The sequence below is a fragment of the Caenorhabditis elegans genome, chromosome V (assembly GCF_000002985.6).
Source record: "Caenorhabditis elegans chromosome V".
In the NCBI taxonomy this organism is placed as follows: domain Eukaryota; kingdom Metazoa; phylum Nematoda; class Chromadorea; order Rhabditida; family Rhabditidae; genus Caenorhabditis; species Caenorhabditis elegans.
In genome coordinates, this window is record NC_003283.11 from 18,004,951 (window position 1) to 18,020,804 (window position 15,854).

The 15,854-nt window shown below is 36.7% G+C and overlaps 4 protein-coding genes, 1 long non-coding RNA gene and 1 pseudogene across 7 annotated transcripts; 2 read left to right on the forward strand and 4 right to left on the reverse strand.

Annotated features, from left to right (window-relative positions):
* Window positions 1-2,279: 2,279 nt before the first annotated feature.
* Window positions 2,280-2,921, forward strand: Y59A8B.19 (DUF148 domain-containing protein; the record flags this gene model as incomplete). Its single annotated transcript, NM_001269839.2, has 2 exons — window positions 2,280-2,399; window positions 2,444-2,921. The coding sequence occupies 2 exons, from the start codon at window positions 2,280-2,282 to the stop codon at window positions 2,864-2,866; spliced, it is 543 nt and encodes a 180-aa protein (NP_001256768.1). The 3' UTR covers window positions 2,867-2,921.
* Window positions 2,922-5,029: 2,108 nt separating this feature from the next.
* On the reverse strand, window positions 5,030-5,887 carry Y59A8B.26 (the record flags this gene model as incomplete). Of its 2 annotated transcripts, NM_001373183.1 has the most annotated exons (4): window positions 5,067-5,209; window positions 5,327-5,359; window positions 5,477-5,723; window positions 5,768-5,887. In NM_001373183.1, 4 exons carry the CDS (start codon window positions 5,885-5,887, stop codon window positions 5,067-5,069), a joined length of 543 nt encoding a protein of 180 aa, NP_001360617.1. The 2 variants fall into 2 exon arrangements, with proteins under 2 accessions (NP_001123054.1, NP_001360617.1); NM_001129582.3 differs by having other exon boundaries at window positions 5,030-5,723.
* Window positions 5,888-6,629: 742 nt separating this feature from the next.
* linc-62 lies at window positions 6,630-7,153 on the forward strand. The gene is made up of 2 exons (NR_102112.1): window positions 6,630-6,730; window positions 6,804-7,153. It is a non-coding gene; the product is annotated as a long non-coding RNA linc-62 (long non-coding RNA).
* A 309-nt stretch (window positions 7,154-7,462) lies between these two features.
* On the reverse strand, window positions 7,463-9,266 carry srh-133 (Serpentine Receptor, class H; the record flags this gene model as incomplete). The annotated part of the gene is made up of 4 exons (NM_075121.1): window positions 7,463-7,695; window positions 7,752-8,055; window positions 8,700-9,039; window positions 9,094-9,266. The coding sequence occupies 4 exons, from the start codon at window positions 9,264-9,266 to the stop codon at window positions 7,463-7,465; spliced, it is 1,050 nt and encodes a 349-aa protein (NP_507522.1).
* A 424-nt stretch (window positions 9,267-9,690) lies between these two features.
* On the reverse strand, window positions 9,691-12,376 carry srh-134 (Serpentine Receptor, class H; the record flags this gene model as incomplete). The annotated part of the gene is made up of 4 exons (NM_075122.1): window positions 9,691-9,914; window positions 10,408-10,711; window positions 10,761-11,100; window positions 12,204-12,376. 4 exons carry the CDS (start codon window positions 12,374-12,376, stop codon window positions 9,691-9,693), a joined length of 1,041 nt encoding a protein of 346 aa, NP_507523.1.
* A 577-nt stretch (window positions 12,377-12,953) lies between these two features.
* On the reverse strand, window positions 12,954-15,064 carry srh-307 (annotated as a pseudogene). Its single transcript has 4 exons — window positions 14,892-15,064; window positions 13,587-14,386; window positions 13,234-13,537; window positions 12,954-13,177 (listed from the first exon to the last, which is right to left on the reverse strand). Coding segments are annotated over exons 1-4 (1,501 nt in total).
* Between the last annotated feature and the right edge of the window lie 790 nt (window positions 15,065-15,854).

Below are 15,854 nucleotides of genomic sequence, written 5' to 3' on the forward strand. Positions count from 1 at the left end.
ACCTCATATTTTATGTGAAAGTTCATCCAAAATTTGCTCGAATTTACCAGCGGCCCGGGTGGTTTTTTTTCAGTTTTTTTTATTTCCATAGCGACAAGTGCGAGGCATTTTTATTTTTATAATGTTTCTATAATGGGCTCCCGACACTGCGGAATTGATGTGTTCACGGAGCGATCGTTTTTTTTCATGGAATTTTCTAAAGGTTTTTTGAATTTCCCGCCAATTTTTTTTTTCAGAAAATTTAAATTCCGCTGAAAAAATGTTTCTCAGAAAATTCGTATTCCATTCTAAAATAGTTTCGACGGGTCTCACCACGAAGGGAGCCAGACCCCGTCAACAATTCTTAGTGACGTCGAGTGTGACGTCACAGACTACACAGACTACATAGGCTATAAACTTTATACATAAATTTTATTTTTTTTTTCTAACTCCTATAAGTGCTTCATTTTACGGGTTTTGGAGATTCGTGATTTTTTTTCTGGAAAACTGATATTGAAATTGGATTCAGCATACCAAAAACCCTATGTACCTACAAATTCATTTCAATTACTAAAAAATTCTGCTGAATTGCCATTTTCCCGAAAAGCGGTCTAGACAAGTATGCCGGTCTAGACAAGTGAAAAGCTAGAAAGTAAAGCCCCTAAAACTTTCAATTATTGTTGCATCCAGTTGACTTGCCAATTACAGTAGTATATGTATACTACTCTCAATTATACTAACGGAATCCATTATGTTTACTTAGGGAAAGTAGTAAAAAATGAAAATGAGAAAGTGTCACGATTTGGGACAGAACGGGTCAAGTGGAAGAATAGAAAAATGTGTTTGGTTTTGAATTTGGCGGAAAGTTTGATGAATTTTTAGGTTTTTGGTTGTTGGAGAGGGATAATGCCAAGGTACTGTAGTAGTTTATTCTTTGCGCTCCGACAGTATTCTTTCAAATACTTTCAAACACTCACTCATTAATATAAGTAAGAGTATTCCAAGTTAAAAAAGGTTTCCCAGTTTTGTTTTTGTTAAAAGACATAATAGTACGTTCATCCAGTTAAAATATCACTCTTTATAGCATTATTCATTTTAAAACGTTATACAATCAGTGAACATCCAACATATGCATAATAAATGGCTCCTTGAATATATTTTTGTGAACTGTTCTCAATTGGATATGAACTTTTCAAATAATTCAAACTCATAAGTAAACTTTAAGAAGAATGGAGAAAAGTTCCCAATGTTCAATATATTTATTCCCAGAAAAAATACAGAAATTATCAAGGAGTTTAGGTAGAAATAGAATTTACTGGAATATCTCATCATCGAATTCCTCCAAGAAGACCTTCAGCAAGAGGAAGCCCTCCCAAGAGACCACCTACAAAAGGAAGCTCTGCCCGAAGTCCATCAGCACCAGTGGCAACTCCTCCAACAGCTCCTCCAACAGTAGGAAGGTTCCCTAAGAGACCACACAGCCCAAAGTTAGCAGCACAGGCGATGAGTACAAAGAAGGTAGAAGATGGAATTCATGTTGAATGAATTGTGACTATTCCATTCTTACAGGGCTCTTTTTATATGGAACACTGACAAAAGAGGTATCCAATAAAAACATGTTATTCTGGATTTTCAGATATTCCTTTTGTATTATATGTTTTCAGAGCTTTTTGAAATCATGAATAAATTGTTGCCGGCGTTTTGAGTGGGCTGAATTTGAAAGTCTACACCATAACAAGTAATTCATCTGGCATGAATTTACAAAGGCAATTAATTACTTAATCCAGAAAGCATGTAATCAAAAAGTGGGATTATTTTGTTGCAAACTGCATAGTTAATTTTCAGCATCGGTATTGTGGGCGCATTGCAAATAGTCGTTTTTGTGTTGTGTCATGCGTGCTTCTTGATTGCGATGGGTTCATTGTGCCCACTGAGTATGTATAGGGGATTTATGTATGTGTTCGTGTGTATGTTTGTATATTTATATGTACCATCACATAGCTAACTATATGGGTAAATGTTAATAATAATTATTATCATGGAAGCTAGTAGAGTTAAATCATGAATGTTCAGGGCTTTCATTACAGTTATTATTAGAAAAATATTTTCGCAACTGGTGGATGAATTCGATAATTGATATTTTGATGTTTTTGAAGTATTGTTGTATTCTGAAAACATATACACATTACAAAAGGAATATCTGAAAATGCAGAATAACATGTTTTTATTGGATATCTCTTTTGTCAGTGTTCCATATAAAAAGAGCCCTGTAAGAATGGAATAGTCACAATTCATTCAACATGAATTCCATCTTCTACCTTCTCGCCCTCATCGCCTGTGTTGCAAACTTTGGATTCTCACAGGATCTTCCAGCTCCAGAAGTTCCAGAAATTCCAGAAGTTCCAGATGTTGGAGCCATTGTAAGTTTTCGGGATCTTGGTAAAAATTACAGTGACTGTTTCAGACTGATCAAGTGCAAGTGGAAGCTGTGCTGAAACTGGTGACTGAGCTTTTGGCAACCGTGCTTAAACTTGTGACATCATTGGCTTCCTCAGTTGGAGGAGTTGCTGGAGGAGCCACAGGAAGTCTTGGAGCAGTCACCGGAGTAGTGGACGGAGTAACAGGAACAGTTGGAGATCTTACTGGAGGTCTTGGAGGAGCCACAGGAGGAGCCACCGGAGCTCTCGGAGGATTAACTGGAACCGTCGGAGGTCTTACTAACGCTCTGGAAGGAGCAACAGGAGGTCTTGGGGGTCTATCTGGCATTCTTGGAGGAGCTGCAGGAGGAGCCACCGGAGGTCTCGGAGGAATTACTGGAAATGTTGGACAAGTTGCTGGTGCGATTCCAAATGTCCCTGCAGTTCCAGCAGTAGGAATTGCTGCCTAAGCTCTTGATAATTTCTATCGTATTTTTTGGGAATAAATATATTGAACATTGGGAATCCATGTTTTATTCAACATTCACATTCACAATGAAAAAAGCTTACATTTAATGTGTTGTAATTTTTGCATTCTGTCCGAATGTTCAAAATCCGGCAAATCTGCTTTTTTGAAATTTGCCGCGCTCGGCAAACGGCACATTCGGCAAATTTGCCGAGCACACCCCTGGTTCAAATATGTCGAATTAATTTTTTTTAACGTAGTGACAACAAATTACTCACAGAAATTGTGCTTAACGCATGCTAGATGATTCAAAAAACTACAAAAAAAAACCAATAAAATTCAGTACTAAATCAATAAATCTTGGCAAAATTAGAAATTTCTGAATAAAGCTATAACCACAAATTAATTTAATTGCATCCAAATATGTTCTATATTATGTTCTTTCAAAAAATTAAATAATTAAAAATAACGTTAACTGTTCTCATTTCTGAGATTACATCCAGAGGTACCCATTTACGGCCTTTTTTTGGGAATTGAGAAATGTTTTAAAAATTATGTTTCCGATAATTTTCACAATCGAAAAATAAGTTTTTTTTAATGGAACGGCTCGGTAAACTATTTTCCATAGAATTTGTGAAAAATGTTACTTTGAGTTTCTATAAATACCCAATCAGGATATTTTGGGATCAATTTGAGTAAAATTTTAATACTCTTTGAAACTTTTCAACAACATAAAACAAGATATATTTATTCCCAAATAATACGATAGAATTTGATATGAAGCTCAGATAGTTGTAGGAGTGGCTGGAATTGCAGGAGCGCCGATTGGAAGTTATCCAATAATTCCTCTAAAACCACCAGAAAGTCCATCAAGCGATCATTTGACTCCTCCTGTGGCTCCGCTTGTAAGTTCTCCATTTCCTCCCGAAACTCCTTGAACTGATCCAACCAATTCGAGCAAAAGTTCAAGAGCGGTTTCCAAACGCTCAGTAACCAATTTGAGCGGATCTTCTCTCGGAGGACTTACTGGCATTCTTGGAGGGGGCACCGGAGCTGAAGCTACAGGAGGTCTTGGAGCAGTCACCGGAGTAGTGGACGGAGTAACAGGAACTGTTGGAGATCTTACTGGAGTTCTCGGAGGAGCCACAGGAGGAGCAACGGGAGCTCTCGGAGGACTTCCTGGCAGTCTTGGAGGAATCACTGGAAATGTTGGACAAATTGCTGGCTAGATTCCAAATGTCCCTACAGTTTCAGCAGTAGTAATTGCTCCAGCTGCCTAAATTTCTATCGTTTTTCTTTTTTGGGAATCAATAAATTGAACATTGGGAATTCGTGTTTTATTCAACATTTCCTTTCACTACGAGTCAGACATTTTGGAACTATTTATGTAACAAAACTGATAATGGTGTATGCACTGGCCAAATGCTATGGCATACCTCGGGAATTTAAAATTAAACGAAAAATCCAATTTTTGTACTCATTTTTTGGTGATGAAAACTATTGGAAGCCGCATTGTTTTATTATTCACATTTCAGATTACTTATATTAATACAATACGTGTTTAATCCGCCAGTAAGCTACCAAACATACTATAGTACTTAACCCAAATGCAAAATAGTAGTGTTGTGGACGGAACGTAAGCATTAGCTTAATACTAACCTTTGGGTCGTCGTGAACTTAAATAGAGTATTAAGTTCTATTAAAAATTAGCAAAACAAATCTTATATTGGCATCTCATGTTCTATGCATGTTTAATACTGTTATTGTCTATTACGTTCATATTGCCCATCACCTACTCTCCTCATCAAAAAAAAAATTTCCAATTTCATGTTCCAATTTCATCCCGATTTTAATCGTAATAAATCAAATTAAATCTCGCGCTTTTCAATTTTTTCCTGCAAACAGAATGCAAACGGACCATTTCCAAAAAAAAACATCATTTGAAATGTATTTCGAGCAGGTGAGAAGATACTTAACTTAGGAAACGTCATGGTAAATCTTTGTTTGAAAGAAATGACGCCAAAAAAGATGTTTTCATAATTTTTGTTGATATCAATTGGCATGCGCTCATACCATCATCAGTTTTGTTACATAAATAATTCCAAAATGTCAGACTCGTAGTGAAAGTAAATGTTGAATAAAATACGAATTCCCAATGTTCAATTTATTGATTCCCAAAAAATACGAAAGAATTTATCAAGAGCTTAGGCAGCAATTCCTACTGCTGGAACTGCAGGGACATTTGGAATCGCACCAGCAACTTGTCCAACATTTCCAGTAATTCCTCCGAGACCTCCGGTGGCTCCTCCTGCAGCTCCTCCAAGAATGCCAGATAGACCCCCAAGACCTCCTGTTGCTCCTCCCAGAGCGTTAGTAAGACCTCCGACGGTTCCAGTTAATCCTCCGAGAGCTCCGGTGGCTCCTCCTGTGGCTCCTCCAAGAATGCCAGATAGACCCCCAAGACCTCCTGTTGCTCCTTCCAGAGCGTTAGTAAGACCTCCGACGGTTCCAGTTAATCCTCCGAGAGCTCCGGTGGCTCCTCCTGTGGCTCCTCCAAGAATGCCAGATAGACCCCCAAGACCTCCTGTTGCTCCTCCCAGAGCGTTAGTAAGACCTCCGACGGTTCCAGTTAATCCTCCGAGAGCTCCGGTGGCTCCTCCTGTGGCTCCTCCAAGACCTCCAGTAAGATCTCCAACTGTTCCTGTTACTCCGTCCACTACTCCGGTGACTGCTCCAAGACTTCCTGTGGCTCCTCCAGCAACTCCTCCAACTGAGGAAGCCAATGATGTCACAAGTTCAAGCACGGTTGCCAAAAGCCCAGTCACCAATTCCAGCACAGCTTCCACTTTCACTTGATCAGTCTGAAACAGTCACTGTAATTTTTACCAAGATCCCGAAAACTTACAATGGCTCCAACATCTGGAACTTCTGGAATTTCTGGAACTTCTGGAGCTGGAAGATCCTGTGAGAATCCAAAGTTTGCAACACAGGCGATGAGGGCGAGAAGGTAGAAGATGGAATTCATGTTGAATGAATTGTGACTATTCCATTCTTACAGGGCTCTTTTTATATGGAACACTGACAAAAGAGATATCCAATAAAAACATATTATTCTGGATTTTCAGACATTCCTTTTGTAATGTGTATATGTTTTCAGAATACAACAATACTTCAAAAACATTCAAAATATCAATTATGGAATTCATCCACCAGTATATGTTTGTAATAATATCATACTTGTAATGAAAGTCCTGAAGTTGCTTTAGCTCTTTTAGCTTATCTTCCATGATAATAATTATCATTAACATTGATCCATATAGTTTAAGACTTATGTGATGGTATATACAGACAAGCATACACACGAATAAATAAAGAAATCTATCTATCAGACATACATACTCAGTGAGCACAATGAGCCCATCACAATCAAGAGGTATGAAGGCATACGACTATTTGTAAGGCGCCCACAATTCAAAGTGTTGAGAGTTTTATAACTGTGTAGTTTTCCACAAAATCATTCCAATTGTTGATTACATTCTTTCTGGATTAAGTAACTAATAGCCTTTGTAGATGCATGTCAGATGAGTTACTTGTTATCATATAGATTTTCAAATTCAGCCCACTCAAAACACCGGCAACAATTTATTCATGCTTTCAATTGTAAAAACATTTTGTGTATTTTGAAAACAGTGAATACAAAGGAAATATCTAAAAATCCAGCATAACATGTTTTTATTGGATACCTCTTTTGTCAGTGTTCCATATAAAAAGAGCCCTGTAAGAATGAAATAGTCACAATTCATTCAACATGAATTCCATCTTCTACCTTCTTGTCCTCATCGCCTTTGCTGCAAACTTTTGATTCTCCGTGAGTATCCCAGAACCTGAGCCGGTTGACTTATTGACTGACCGTTCGTTAAAAAATTGAAGTCTTGTTTCAGGAAAATCTGGGAGCAGAAATTCATACCGATATTCTTGATTCAAAAATTATCGCAGAACTCAGAGCAGCCCTCAATGCGTGTGCAGCAAACGTGGAGTCCTCTGAGGACATTCGCGTGATTTTTCCGAATGGCTGATAATTTTAAAAGGGTTTTTTAGATAGGTGTAGATGTTTCAACGGAGGACATCAATTATGACCTAAAATTGAAATTCCCTGAAAAAATGAAAAGTTTTTCAAGCAGTTAGCCGATGTAGACGTTGATATTGAAGAGATTAGAAAATATTTCAAAGAGAACTGTTAGAATATTCTAAACTTTTTCATTTTGGGTGGGAGTAAATTAATTGAACATTTTATTAATTTTTTTTACGACACTGCTGCTCTGGACTAGAAAACGTACTCTGATAGCCTAAATGGGGGTACATGTGAACTAAACAAACTGTGTCTGAATATCCACTTCAAAAGAAAAAATGGCTAGAGGTTGTGAATACATTGTAGAATCGAAAAATAATAATAAAATATAAATAAATTTTTAAAAAACAAGTAAAACCTTTTGAGTAACATCAGGAAAACAATAAATTAAATATTGAACTAAATATGTTTATTATTATCGAACTGTAAAACTCTGCTCATTAATAAGTAATATTAGTTGAAACAAACACATCATATCCTGCTAGAAATCCTGCTAACCCGTCGGATAACAACAACACTCGACACAACCATCAATGATTGATCGCTGATGGAATTTAGTGGTCTTCTATGACACCGTTCCCATGTGCAACGGAGCCGGAATATATTTCCAACAGCTTCTCGATATGGTTTATGTGCAATAAGCATTACTGTACTGGATACCAGCCCGTGGATTGCAATGAAATTTAAGGCAATGTTGTTGGCGACTGAAACAAATTTAATTATTTATGAGTTATTGTGTTTTAATAATTTTATTACTCACTCTGATCAAAATGTTTCGTTATAAATGCAGTGATGATGTAAGCAACTGGCAATATTACAACACACAATGGGATTGCAATTTGAAATGTTAATGCAATAAAAAATTGTACTTGAAGCTTATGAGTCCTTTGAGATTTGGCTTTGTTACTTGATAGGTATAATGCAGTACGTGCAAAATAGTAAACGGCTTGTGAAGTAAGGACAGCTGCAGTAATTCCATAGTAAATAGCGAATATGTAGGGTTCTTCCACAAAGACATAGAATTCAGTGTGATCAATGATGGAGTGAGGAACACATGGAAGCGCCTGAAACATTTTAGTAACATGCAATATTATTTTTGGACTCCTTCTTACTATTTGGTGCAATACAGGGCTACTTGGTATGTGTTCGGGAAGAATTAAATTAGTTGTATAATACTAATATCCTTTTATCTTGTTAAATCAGGAAAAAACTCTACAAGCTTATTTTAAAAAAAGTTGGTAACCAAACTAGCCGAAGGGCGGATTTTACTAATATAGACGCCGTACCTATGTATTAAGCCAAAAAAAATCCTCATGTCGAAAGTGAGAATTTTGACACAGTCTTGCCGAAAGTAGACAGACTCCTGCCAAAAGTCACACTTCTGCTGAAAGTGAAACTCATGTCTTTCAGGCTTCAGGGGCCGCAGGCCCGAAGACAATTGGAAAATACCAAAAATTATATAAACTTCAAATGTCCACAACTGAGTCAGTTTTGGCCGTAGGGACCCCGTGTGTGCTGAAAATAAATCTCCTGCCGAGTTTAGAAAAAAAACTAGTCTTGCCTAAACTTGAACGAGTTTTGCCGATAGTTAATTATTTACCCACTCCTGCCGATTCTTGTAATTGGCGAGAACTACGCCGGCAAGGCTCGGCAGAAGTTTATTTTTTGTCTGAGTACAAAAGAAATACGGTACATTAGAGTCACTTACCTCTTTAGCCATTTTCCTTGCTTCTATCTGATCCGGTGGGTGTATAAGTAAGGGAAGTGTGAAAGTGAATCCATATACATAATGAAACATTACATAAAACAATCTCCTCTTACTTTTGAAAATTGACTCTCGATTTCTTTTAACAACAGCGTGATAACGACTTTCAAAGAATCCGAGTATAGACACTCCGGCGACACAGAGTGAAACCGTGAATACATGGCCTTGGATAATTGAGGATACACCAAGATCTGTGAATATTCCACGCATGTAGCCACCGACTACTGGTACGAGGTAGTATTGGGTGGATAGGACACTGAGAAGCAGATCAAGAAATGCTCCGCTGGAAATTTATTGATCACAAATTTAGTGACGCTTTGTATTTTTAAAGCCTTACCAAAAATGCATAACCATCATCATCCATTTAACTTTGGCCATTGTCGGTGGAGTTTTGAATATAACTATATAAGAAGCTAACAAGTGAATTGGAATTTCTATCATTGCAATTGGATGAAGAACTGACGGAGCAAATGTGTCAAGCTCATACGTGGAATTTCTCCACAGGCACATTAGGAATTTATGAAACTGGCAAGTCAAAGAGCTCAAAGAAATTGTTTTGTACTAAAAACTAAAATACATACACAAATAATATATACCTACCTACATACATATAAAAAATAACGTGATCATTTAAAAAGAGCAGTCAACTAGTAATTACTAGTAGTTGCATAGCAAACTTTTCTGAAACGACCAGAAACCGTGAAATCTTGTGATTTTCGCAAATTTCAAGCAATTCGTCATATTGTGATACCGTATTTGGAACTGTGGTAGTATTAGACATTACAGTTACATTACATTACATTACATTACATATATTCTTTAAAGTTACAGTTCTCATTAAAGTCAGTACAGTTGCTATCAATCTGTTCAATTTCGGTGTTTGCAAATGATAACATAATTGGCTTAAAATTTCATTGTCTAACAATATTAATCATTAAATCCTATGTGACACCCTGCTGACCCGTTGAATAACTACAACACTTGATACAGCCATTATCGATTGTTCGCTGACAGAAATCGCTGGTTTTCGATTACAGATGTAACGGAGACGGAATATATTTATAACGGCTTCTCGATATGGTTTATGAACTATGAGCATAACTGTACTGGAGGTCAACCCGTGGAGTGCAAGAAAGTTTAAGGCAATGTTGTTGGCTACTGAAATATAATATTATTGAATAATTAACATTGCTCGAATGATATTTGAATTGTCGACGCTGAGAAGTCACACCACTTCGTGGGAACCTCTCCACGTCTATGTCTCTTCCCTGCGGGAATCTATCTCTTAGAGGAGGAGACTGGTCAGTCTAGGCTGGGAAGACACGACCATCATGTGTCTTCACCATGCTCTAGGTTCTCATATTTACTCATCTTATATTTAACCTATTTTACATTACTCTACATGAACTCATTTTATATCTATTCACTTCATATTTATTGGACATGATAAGCTAACACATGTAAGGGATGTGCGATGATCATCAGGAATTGTACAAACAGAAAGTCCTTGGAGCAGGCTTTCACAATATATAGGTGCTAATAAAAATAAGGTACATCATCAAAACTTTAGCCTTAGAAGAAATTTCATATTTTGTTTTTTCGGTATCACTTTTGATTTTTACGTTGTATATGCAATTATTAACTCACTCACTCTGATCAAAATGTTTTGTTATAAATGCAGTGATAAGATATACAATTGGCAATATCAATACACACAGTGGAATCATAATTTGAAATGTTAATGCAATAAAGAATTGTACTTGAAGTTTATAAGTCCTCTGCGATTTGGCTTTGTTACTCGAAAGGTATAATGCAGTACGTGTGAAGTAGTAGATCGCTTCTATTTCGAAGACTGTTGCCGTCATTCCATAGTATATTGCAAGTATATATGGTTTATCGATAAAGAGATAAAAATCGGGGTGGTCTATTATAGAGTGAGGTACACAAGGAAGTGCCTGAAAGCTTTCTTATCTGCTAGGAATTGATTTTAGTTTGATGTATTGCCTCTTTCACAAATCGCCGTCCTTCTTCCTGATCGAGCGGGTAAAAAAGTAATGGAAGTGTGAAACAAAATGCATAGGTATAATGTAATACAATATACAACAATCTACCTTTAGTCTTGAAAATTGACCCTCGGTTTCTTTTAACGATAGCATTGTAGCGACTTTCGAAGAATCCGAGTATAGATACACCGGCTACACATATGGAAACTATGAACATATGTCCTTGGATAATGGAGGATACACCAAGATCTGTGAGTATTCCACGCATGTAGCCACCGAATACCGGTACGAGGTAGTATTGGGTGGATAGGGCGCTGAGGAAAAGGTCCAGAAAGGCACTGCTGAAAAAAGGGAGGATATCAATAAGGGCTTGTATCTTCACATTAATGTGTACTGGTAGAGCAGCTACTGTATTTCTTCTATTAATATGGCTGCAATACTATTTTTCGATGGCCTTCCCGCTTGCAATACTAATAGGGAGTGCAAGACTATTAGGGAGTGCAATACTAATTTTCAGAACATTTTTCTGACTTTGAGCTTACTAGTTTTTTTTCTAAAAAAGCTCGAATCTTATGTAAAAATTCAGAAAATTTGATTTTAATTGTAACATATAAGTTCAAAAACTTCAATCTCGTAGAAATGTTGTGAAAAACTGTTTCGAAATAGGCAAATTTTTTTGTTGAAATCCTGAAGTTAACAAGACGGGCCTGCAATAAAAAAGAGTAAACGCAAGGCTATTAGGGAGTGCAAGACTAAAAGGGAGTGCCATACTAATTTTCGGAAGGTCTCCGAGGGGCAATACTAATAGGGAGTGCAAGTCTAATAGGGAGGCCATATTAATAGAAGATATACGGTAACCGGTTTTTTTGGCTAACCCCTATGGTCGTGGTTCAAAAATTTTGGCTAACGGCTAAATTGGCTGATATTGTAACAAACGTGCATCTGTCAGTTTTTATTCGGCCAATTTGAATTTTATGTTTTTAAACTGTTAATTAAAAAATCAGCAAAGAAACTACTTTCCGTATAAAAAAATCATTGAAAATCACAAAGATTACATGTTTCCCTATAAAATCGTGTTAGTCGAAATAGTCGAATCCGCCAAAATTGGCTACCGAAATTAACCGGATTGCTAAAAATTCGACTAACGGCTAATATTAGCCAAGTTAGCCGTTTGGGCCGCCGCACAGTTCCACTAAAACTGTCAGTCAAAGCAATCGGGCCTGCTAGTGCTTTCAGAGGGTCTCTCGGCTACAAACTACAAACCCCTGTTTTTTTCCCGATAACCACACATTATAAAGCAGCGGTGTGCGGCACATTTCAAAATTTTCCGTGCTCGGCAAATTTGGCAAATGTTTTTTTTTTCCAATATTCGCCGAGCACGACAAATTCGGCAAATTCGGAAAATTCGGCAAATTTTCCGCACGCCCCTGTTATGAAGCCTTACCAAAAATGCATAAACACCATCATCCATTTAACAGAAGTCATTGTGGGCGGAGTTTTGAATATGACTATATAAGAAGCTAACAAGTGAATTGGAATTTCTATCATTGCAATTGGATGAAGAACTGACGGAGCAAATGTGTCAAGCTCATATGTTGAATTCCTCCACAGACACATGAAAAGTATGAGGAAAATATGATGATGTTATGCACGACGCGAGTAGTGCAAAAATTCACCTGTTGCAGAGTGGAACTTGTCGTGTTAAAAACGCGTTAAACAAGGAACTTACACATCAATGAGAGCAAAGAAATTGTGATGTGTATCTAAAACTAATATACGTACATGAATGACTTGGAGAATCACAGGCACATCAATAGTTCTTGGAAACCATGATGATGCTATGCATAACACAAGTAGTGTCCAAGTGATCAAAGAAATACCTTGTGTATGTCAGACCAACCTACATATTACTCAACTAGCAATTAGTGGATGCTACACAGAAAATTTCTCTAGAATGACAGGAAAAAAAGTTCTTCATGTTGTGATGCCATATTCTTTACCAATAGTAATAATTTTACAAAAAATGGGACTTTGACTTTTTAACCGTGGCAGTACCCTAAACATTACTATCGACTTTTCAAGCAATTTTTCATATTGTAATTCCGTATTATTTTGCTATCGATCTGTTCAATTTCAGTGTTTGCTAATAATAATTTTATTGGATTTAAAATTTATTGTCTACCAATATTAATCATCAAATCATTTTTGACATTCTGCTGGCCCGCCGGATAACCACAACACTTGATACGATCATCAATGTTTGGTCACTAATCGAATTTTCTGGTCTTTGATGGCATTTTTCCCAGATGCAGAATATATTTATAACTGCTTCTCGATATGGTTTATGAACTATGAGCATAACTGTACTGGAAGTCAACCCGTGGAGTGCAATGAAATTTAAAGCGATATTGATGGCGACTGAAACAAATTTAATTATTTATGTGTTATTGTGCTTTAATAATTTTATTACTCACTCTGATCAAAATGTTTCGTTATAAATGCACTGATGAGGTAGGCAATTGGCAGAATCAAAACACATAATGGAATCATAATTTGAAATGTTAATGCAATAAAGAATTGTACTTGAAGTTTATGAGTCCTTTGAGATTTGGCTTTGTTGCTGGAGAGGTATAAGGCAGTGCGTGTAAAGTAATAGATACCTTCTGCTGAGAGAACAGTTGCAGTTATTCCATAGTATATTGCAAGTACATATGGTTTATCAATAAAGAGGTAGAAATCGGGGTGGTCGATTATAGAGTGAGGTACACAAGGAAGTGCCTGAAAGCTTTCTTATCTGCTAGGAATTGATTTTAGTTTGATGTATTGCCTCTTTCACAAATCGCCGTCCTTCTTCCTGATCGAGCGGGTAAAAAAGTAATGGAAGTGTGAAACAAAATGCATAGGTATAATGTAATACAATATACAACAATCTACCTTTAGTCTTGAAAATTGACCCTCGGTTTCTGTTTTGCAGTGCGTTCAGTGGTATTTTATATAAGTTAAACTAACAGTACAAAAGGTGACTCTACAATCGTTTATTGACGAAGATCTAGTAACACCAACAGAACAAGTAAGAAGTTAAAGCGAGAACATAAAACGAGAACTGATTCGGGAAGTCCCTCCAAGGTTGGCAATATGGTCCACGTGTCCAGGATTGAGTTGTTCATAATCGCGTGGCAAGGTCATGGCGTGGAACGTGTTGTTGTCATCCTCTGCTGCTCCTTGTGTGCATCCATCCGGATTTCACGGCGTAAATGGTTCACGTGGTTGTTCCTTATATGTATCGACTGTACGGTTGTCCCTTGAGCAATGGTGATAGATGTGCTCGATGTTGCTAGCGTCCATTGTAGAGTGCATAATTATGCAATAATTATGAAAGTCGTGATCGTTGGAGATTCTTCTCCATCGTATTCGCGACAGTTTCTTTTAACGATAGCATTGTAGCGACTTTCGAAAAATCCGAGAATAGAAACCCCGGCGACACACATTGAAACTATGAACATGTGCCCTTGGATAATGGAGGATACACCAAGATCTGTGAGTATTCCACGCATGTAGCCACCGAATACCGGTACGAGGTAGTATTGGGTGGATAGGGCACTGAGGAATAAGTCCAGGAAGGCACTACTGGAAAGATTTGAATTGTTGTCAAAGGAGCATATCCTCACTTTATGGGGCTATTTAAGTAGTGTCGGAAAATTAAAAAGTGCTGAAAAATATTGTAACAGCTGTATTTAAACACACACTTTATACATAGTCCATTTGCCGTTATCGGTCATTCGTTAGCCGATTTTGATCGAATTACAAATTCAGGGTCTTGTTAAGAAAAACGTGTGCAATTTTACAAGTTTTTTATTCATGTTCCTCAATAGTTATTATTTTGTTCTAAATACACTTCTAATACACTTTGGAAGTAAATAAGACATCAACATTTATTGATAAATTCATTATGTTTATCCGAAAAATATCCGCGTATAAAGTATAAAAGTAAAGTATATGGCATTTTCAGATGTGTATCTTACTAGTCCCATGTTAATTCGTTAACGAAGAACTATGCTTTAAAGTTCAAAATTAAATTTTGTAATCAATATGATTGGAAAAATCAATCTGACTACAAACTACAAAGACCTACCAAAAATGCATGAACACCATCATCCATTTAACAGAAGCCATTGTCGGTGGAGTTTTGAATATGACTATATAAGAAGCTAACAAGTGAATTGGAATTTCTATCATTGCAATTGGATGAAGAACTGACGGAGCAAATGTGTCAAGCTCATACGTGGAATTTCTCCACAGGCACATGAATAGTATGGGCAAATTATGATGATGTTAAGCACCAGAGCAATAGATGTGTGTCTCAGACTAACCTACATACAACAATAATGAATATCCAACATTCAAGAAGTAGATGTTTCATTTTATAAAGGCCAACAGCACTAACAATTAGTAGTAGTTTCACGGAAAACTTATCTGAAATGTCATGAATCGTGAAATTTTGTTGCTTTCACGCCATTCATCATCGCATGTACTTTTTTTTTTAATAATGGATGTTTTTGTACCTATGCTTTTATTTTAATACTTAGCGTATTTTTCTATTTTTAGCGTGATTATATATTAATCATATCATATGTAATCGCCAGCAAAATTTACTAGTGTTCTGAAGCGCTTCATGAAGTACTTTTCCCAAATTAAAGAAAAAACTTTGAAACACTATGGAAAAATGACCAACAGTACTATCATAGAGAATATACGGTATGTATGTATGTATATGACACTAATTAATTAATATACGCGTATATATGTGTATATGCCCTCTTTCTAAAATTTTTCATAGATTTTTTAAAAATTTTGCAACAAAAAAACATAGTAAAATTAAGTCGTATAACTATGTTCTAAATTCAAAAAAGAACTCGATGCAGTTTCAAATGTCCCCCAATCTTTTCTGAACACCTATACAACATAATTACATGTACACATTATTATAACTAAATAATAATAAAGTGACCTCTCTCTCTCTCCCACTCCTGCGTCTCTTAATCCCTTCGTATTCATTTTATATTCCGTGACCGCGCGAAAGATTGCGGTCGGCGAT